The sequence below is a fragment of the Gavialis gangeticus genome, unplaced genomic scaffold, assembly GCF_001723915.1.
Source record: "Gavialis gangeticus isolate Ggan-Ray unplaced genomic scaffold, GavGan_comp1, whole genome shotgun sequence".
NCBI classification, from domain to species: domain Eukaryota; kingdom Metazoa; phylum Chordata; order Crocodylia; family Gavialidae; genus Gavialis; species Gavialis gangeticus.
The window spans coordinates 4,165,196-4,172,731 of record NW_017728998.1 but is presented as its reverse complement, the minus strand read 5'-3'; the positions used below and the strand labels follow the sequence as shown (position 1 = coordinate 4,172,731).

The following is a 7,536-nucleotide window of genomic DNA, read 5'->3' as shown; positions in this document are numbered from 1 at the left end:
TCGTCTGTCTCTTGCCATGGCAGGGAGTGGGTGCTAAGAGGGCAAGTCTGCAGGTGACACCAAGCTGGGGGGAGCAGTAGATGCATTGGAGGGTAGGGCTAGGATTCAGAGTGACCTAGGCACATTGGAGAATTGGATCAAAAGGGATTTCATGAGGTTCAACTAGGCCAAGCGCAAAGTCCTGCACTTAGGAGGGAACAATCCCATGCACCGGTGCAGGCTGGGGACTGACTGGCTGGGCAGCAGCTCTGCAGAAAAGGACCTGGGGGTGACAGGGGACAAGAAGCTGGATATAAGCCAGCAGTGTGCCCTTTGTGCCAAGAAGGCTAATGGCATCCTGGGCTGCATTGGTAGGAGCATTGCCAGAAGGTCAAGAGCAGTGATTCTTCCCCTCTGTTCAGCACTAGTGAGGCCACATCTGAAATATCCGTTAAAGGGGAAACATATTAGTGCACTGTAGTTATTTAGTTCATCTAATGCAGCCTGGCTCATTTCTTTGTTTTAAACTATGTAAAACTGACCATTAGCTTTACAAACAATTAAGGAAATAAAGAAAGGTTTGAGAAAGGTCAACCAAAGCCAAATATAGTGACAGATATGAACCAACGGTGCAATTCTGGCCCTGAGCAATTAAGTCAATCCGAGTGAGTGAGCAAGCTCAGATGTGTTTGCTCATCTGAACAGCTTCATTCATAGATACGTGTCAGCAAAACCCAACTTCTTTGGATGGATATGATGATCATACAAAACACAGGTTTCCAGTCCTTTTCCAATCACTCTCACCTGATTTTTCATGCCCTACCAGAAGACCGAGTGGTTAAACACTCCATTCATCTTAAAAAGGGACACCAGCTAGAAAAAAAACAACCCAATTATCTGTTGTTTCTTTTAAATTTAATATTGTTACAATCCATTTCCATCCAGGAGATGGCAATCGTGCACACAAACAGCAAACGGCACATTACGTACCTTCCCCACACCCTCTTTTGCTCACGCTTCCTTCATGCTGCTGTTTTGCTGGCGCACAACACCCCACGGCAGCACCAGCCTTCTCTCTGCCCGAGTCCTGATTTAGTCTCCTCTCAGATGCTCTGCATTTCTCTTTATCCTGGACACATGCTTCTTTTCAGCATTTTGTACTTCTCTTCAATGTTTTTAATCCTATTTTGTTTTCAGTGTTGATGCATTTTTATTCCTTCCTCCTCTTCTCTACATGGATCTTTCTCTATTACTGCTGAATGACAGAAGCTGGGAGGAAGAGAACAGTAGAGATAGGAATAGTAGAGAACAGAAGATGGATGAGGTGGGGTGGAGAAAAGTTAGGTGTTCAGAAAGTGGACAGACATATAAAGAAAATCTCTGTTAAACTAAAAGGAGGATCCTGAAGTTTTAGTGTGAAATTAAGGCGGCTAACGAGTTTCTGCTACTTTTCGGGGCCCTTAATATAGAATGCCCCAATAAAACTAGCACACTTATAGTTATGTGCTACATTGTAAAAACATGAATATACCACTGCATGATGTCTTTGTTCTGCACATAACGATTAAGGTTCAACAATAACAAATCACAAATACAGTCAGTGGCAGGGGGCTGTTATAAATTTGGGAAAGAAACAGCACAAAGGTTCAGTAAGCAAGCCCTGAAGGCAAAAAGGAGTTGTGATGAACACTGCAACAAGGGGATGATTAAGCATGCAAAATTTGTTTCAGAATCACTTTAGGATCTCCCGCTCCACAAGAAAGCAAAGGCGGTGGTCATCAAATGGTGCAGTTACACTTGCAACTCTCTGCTAATGGTAACTGGAGAAAAATGCAAAAACATTTAAAACAAGGAGGAAAGGCGGACAGGTGTTTGATGCTCAATTTAAAGAGAAGTGACAGCTAAGAACAGACAGGTAAGCAGAAATCCTACACTTTTCTCCATCAATAGATCAGCTGCTATGCTAGTAACAAGTGCCTTCATGCTCATAACCAAATCCCACCACAGCCACTATTCGGTTAAACCACTAGTTCCAAACCAAGGTGCCACAAGACCCTTTCAAGTACCAACACCCCCGGTACCACTGCAGCCAGATGCAACTACCGTGCACACCTTTGTTTCCAGAAAGTGTGCGAGATGCTCAACTGGAAAAGCAGCTGTGGAAGGAGCAGGTAATCCTCCTGGAAACAAAGGGGATGAGGGGCAGTTTCACCTGGCTGTGGCATGGCAGGCTGGAGAGAAACTAGGTAAATGGAGACATTACAACAGGGGTTCAGCCAAATTTAGAAAGCTTATGGAGGGGCATCTTGAGTCTCAAAAGGCTGACAACCACCGGGTTATAAGAATAACCGAATATTACTGCTTCCGAGTAGTTTTAGGGATTGTCTTACCTTTCTTCCTTGTTTCCCAAACTCCAAAAAAGCCACCCAATAAAACCAGCCTTTCACAAGATTGTTTGTCCCAATGTCCCATCAGAGAGCAGCCAAAAAGCTCTGGTATCATGGAAGCAAGATATTCATTTTGGACTTTGAAACCTTCCACAAAATTATTCCTGAGATCATTCTAAAAACTGTGAACAAGCTTCTAAATTAAAGATATTCCTAGCCACGTCCCTTCTGCCTCAAAGGGGGGAGTCAAACCTTTCCTATACTGGTTATTTCACCCACACCACACAGGATGCAATCCAGAAAGTCACAACTCATCTAAACTCTCTCTTTCCTCATTGCCAAGTTGGGTAACCAACATGAAACAAATGCCATCCAATATCTATTGCCTACTTAAAGGCTGTTACTAAATATTCTGTTTGTTCATAAAAGAAACAGAAAACTGCACCGAAATGCTTTGGTCACATAGATATTAACAGGATCTGTGGACAGGAAACCTTGCGTGTGGGGTTATATCTTGAATTTAGACTCACCTGAATTTACAGTCCAATTTAAAAGTGTATCACCCTGGGATAAAGCATTTAGCTACAATATATCGGCGGGGCCCCGAGTGTTATTTTAGAGCAACAAAAATCACTTGCACACTCGCTTCCTGTGATAGCAAATCAGGGTTATTCATTTTCTCTGCAAGTCTATTCGGGTTAAATAGTTCTACCAAAAAGAGCATACTCTTCAAAAAGGAAAGTTCATCTTGCCTGCTGACTGTTTCAAATGCATTACACTTATCTGCCGAAGAGATAAGCTGCAAATTATTTAATTAATGTTTAATGCCAGATTATATTTGAAAGGCAAGAAGATGCACACATACAAGATGGATAGCTAAAGACGTATCACAACTTTACCTTAGAGAGACAGTGAGGCCTAATCAAAGGGACGGGTACGAAGGCTTGCACAGGAAGAGTAAAATTCCCCCAAGTGCATGCCGATTTGTTACACACTGGGGACTGTGGACCTGGGCCCACCTGAGTGCAGGGCTGGTATAAGGCTCCAGGCACTACCTGTACTCTGAATTAATAGTGTAAATGGGGCTTGCAGATAACTTTCATGTTACAGCATTCATTACAGTGAATCCCTGCTTAAAGTGAAGCTCTTTTGGAAGGGAGCTAAAATAGCATCTTCTCTCTAAGAGGGTTACCATATAGGTTTCAGCATTTGTTTCCTTATTCCAACCGAATCCAAGAGCATATGGTACATAGGGTTTTTCTGCTCTAGACTGAAATCACCCATCAACCCGATCTTGCTGCCGACCAAAGCAGTACTTACTCGATTTGTCCATGGAATCCTCAAATTCAACAAGGAACGAGTACCCATTGTTCCAGATGTGAAGACACGTGTCTGGGTCATAGCTGATTTTCAGGGGCCTCAGGTAAGGGTCAAAAATACTATCTCTCCACTGGATATCGATCGGAGACTGGCGCGTGCCCCCCGGGATTGAAAGCGGGCTCTGCCAAAGCGGATGCACTAGAAAAAGAACAGAGTCGGTCTCTAATGCACGGTACAGAATGATGTTTTTTTAAAGACTACTTTAGATCTTTTTTTGCAGCAAAAAGCATGTCAGAGTACAGGCCCTCACAAAAACAGGAACTGATACATTCCACCCTATGACTCATTACCCAGGGATGTGTGGTAATTGGGGTTATGGCTGTGTCGGCTATCCTTCTTTGTATGCAATTTGTTCTTCAGAGCACTAGTCTTATTTGCCAGGGAATTTCTCCCTCTACTGTCAATGGCATTCAATAGGGCTTCTGTCTAAATATAAAAAACTCTATTGTGATTTGTGTTCCTTCACCAGCACCATCCACTGCTATCCGCACAGCTTCAGGGGGAGGTAATTCCTGCTGCAGAGCAAAACTACTCTTTGGAGGTCTCCATACATGCGGGCCTCTCTCATTCCCCCTCTGCCTTTCTGGGGTAACAGATCCCCAGCAAGCACTGCTTCTGATGTGCCTGCTACGACTTCAGCTCAGGTCTCGATCTTGTAAGATGCTACTTTTTTACAGGCAAGACTCTCCATTAGCAATGGCAGGGGGGCCCTTGGGCAGGTTAGGTTGCGGGATCAGGGTTTATGAGGACTGGAAGATAAGCAAGACAGTCACAGAAAGGGAGGTAGGGATGCCAAATTATTCCTGGGCAGCCATTCTTAATCTGCAGCTAGCCATCACCAGCGGTCCGCAGAGAATAACATACCTTTGAAGGAAGCTGATTTTGGTTACTTCATGAAAACAGTTTGCACAAATCATCTAATAAAAGCGATCGGATTTACCCAAAAAACCTCGTCTGCCTACATCCTTAGACCAACACGGCTACAACCAACACCCCCGTTTCACTCTTAGCATCTGAAGAATTAAGCTGTTGCTACAAACGTTCGGGCTTCTCAGTCCCTAAGGTGTCACCCTGCCCTGCTTTCTGGTTAACTTTAACATGAAAGAAAGATCAAATATTGTAACAGACCATTCACGTGCCAGGCCACCAAACACTTGTCCTTCACACCTCTCAGCAAAAAGCAAACTTATCATAAAGCCAGTGACTGCTCAAGGTCACGGCCGCTGCAACTTGGTTATAACAGGGCCAGCACTTAGTGCCCCGTTCTAGAAATACACGCAGTTTTCTCTCGTTACTATTTTCTGGATTTGTCATTAAAAAAAATCTGCTGTATTCAAGAGCTGCTGCTAAAGGGGGCCTCTCAGCACTTCTACCCAACCAGCCAGCTGTTCAGTATAAGGCGCTGCAAATGCAAATGGAAAAAATGAAGGAGGGATGAAGATGCTTTATGTTTCTGCCACCTGGCAAGAGAAGCTGCAACTCCACCCGCGTGCTCTGAGGGACTCGAGCACTGTGCCCTGGCCATGGGCGGACCTAGGTATTTGGATATGGGATGGTGCAACATCACATCTAACACAACACACATTTTTCTCCAGGAAAAAAAGAAACTGGAACCTTTACTAATATCCTAGGGGCCTGGGGCAATACTGTTCAGTTGAGGATCAAAGCCAAAATGAATATAACTTTATAGGAAAAGGCACACATTTGCTAGATTATATAAATATAAAAAGCCACAACAGACTAGGCCAAAGATGCTGTTTCACCAGTCCTGTAATCATCACAGCTATAAAGGCACATCTCTTTCTCAAATCTGTAAAAGTGCATCCAGTTAGAGCATCTTGCCAGCACATCCAACCTGTCACTGTCAGGCGTTGCCCCTCTTACCCCACCCCAGCAAAGGCTTTTAGCTACAGCTACAAACCGACGGCAGGGCTGCAAAACAACACGAGAGAGAGAGGTTACCGCGAAGAAAACTGCAGAAAGAAGGAGAACTGCATTTACAAAGCAACAAGGCCATGAAAAAGGAGAAAGGGTCAGAAGCACCTGGTGCTCTCCCACAGCTCAGCACCAGAGATGAGACGAGACGAGTGGGAATTAGGTTATGCAGAGCAGTAGCTGCCTTAAGGGAGGGCAAACCGGGCGACCACCCATGGCCCCACACTTCCTACAAATAAAAATGAATGAATATTTGCCTTATCAATATTGTGCTCAGATACTTTGCTCTATCCACGAAACTACTTTCATTGCAGTTTTATGAATAGAGCAAAGCGAAATCGAAATAAAAAATGTCCGACTTGCTTCTGGGTCATCCAAATTAAGCCTCCAAGGGGCCTGAAACGACTCTCTTGCTTTAAGCAGCCCCAAAATTTTGCAACAAATGTCCGACTTGCATACGGGTGGTCCAAATTAAGCCTCCACCAGGCCCCAAATGCCTCTTGCTTTACTACAAATGTCTGACTCATGTATGGGTCACCCAAATTAAGCCTCCAAGGAGCCTGAAACGACTCTCTTGCTTTAAGCAGCCCCAAAATTTTGCAACAAATGTCCGACTTGCATACGGGTGGTCCAAATTAAGCCTCCACCAGGCCCCAAATGCCTCTTGCTTTACTACAAATGTCTGACTCATGTATGGGTCACCCAAATTAAGCCTCCAAGGAGCCTGAAACGACTCTCTTGCTTTAAGCAGCCCCAAAATTTTGCAACAAATGTCCGACTTGCATACGGGTGGTCCAAATTAAGCCTCCACCAGGCCCCAAATGCCTCTTGCTTTACTACAAATGTCTGACTCATGTATGGGTCACCCAAATTAAGCCTCCAAGGAGCCTGAAATGACTCTCTTGCTTTAAGCAGCCCCAAAATTTTGCAACAAATGTCCGACTTGCATACGGGTGGTCCAAATTAAGCCTCCACCAGGCCCCAAATACTTCTTGCTTTACTACAAATGTCTGACTCACGTATGGGGCACCCAAATTAAGCCTCCAAGGAGCCTGAAATGACTCTCTTGCTTTAAGCAGCCCCAAAATTTTGCAACAAATGTCCGACTTGCATACGGGTGGTCCAAATTAAGCCTCCACCAGGCCCCAAATACTTCTTGCTTTACTACAAATGTCTGACTCACGTATGGGGCACCCAAATTAAGCCTCCAAGGAGCCTGAAATGACTCTCTTGCTTTAAGCAGCCCCAAAATTTTGCAACAAATGTCCGACTTGCATACGGGTGGTCCAAATTAAGCCTCCAAGGGGCCTGAAATGCCTCTTGCTTTACCACAAATGTCTGACTTGTGTACGGGTCGTCCAAATTAAGCCTCCAAGGAGCCTGAAACGACTCTCTTGCTTTAAGCCCCAAAATTTTGCAGCAAACGTCCGACTCGCATAGGGGTCACCCAAATGAAGCCTCCACCAGGCCCCAAATGCCTCTTGCTTTACCACAAATGTCCGACTCGCAAATGAAGCCTCCAAGGGGCCTGCCCAGGGCCCCGACAACCCTAGGGCCAGCACTGCCCAGAGCGGCGGCGCACTCTCCCTCCCTGGAGGGCGGACAACGCCCCGGCGGGGATGATGCGGCTGCGGCTGGGGCTGGGGCTGCTTGGAGCCGGGGGCTGGGCTGGATGTCAGCTCTCGGGCTCTGTCCCACCCTCCTTGGAGCCAGGGGCCCGTCCGCCCGCTCTGCAGGCTGGGACCCCTGCCCCTGCGGGGCCCGGCGGCGGCCGGCGGCGCGAGGGGGCCGGGACTCACGGGCGTCGCGGAGGCGGTAGGAGCAGCAGGTGCCCAGGCTGCAGGGTCTGGCCCCG

The 7,536-nt window shown here is 46.1% G+C and overlaps 1 protein-coding gene across 1 annotated transcript in view; it reads right to left on the bottom strand.

Moving 5' to 3' along the window:
- The window catches only part of CA5A (carbonic anhydrase 5A), a 36,147-nt gene that overhangs the window by 15,651 nt on the left and 12,960 nt on the right, over positions 1–7,536 (bottom strand). Inside the window, exon 2 of the mRNA XM_019505418.1 lies at positions 3,687–3,884. Within this exon, the coding sequence (XP_019360963.1) occupies positions 3,687–3,884 (198 nt within the window). The remainder of the gene's footprint in view (positions 1–3,686; positions 3,885–7,536) is intronic.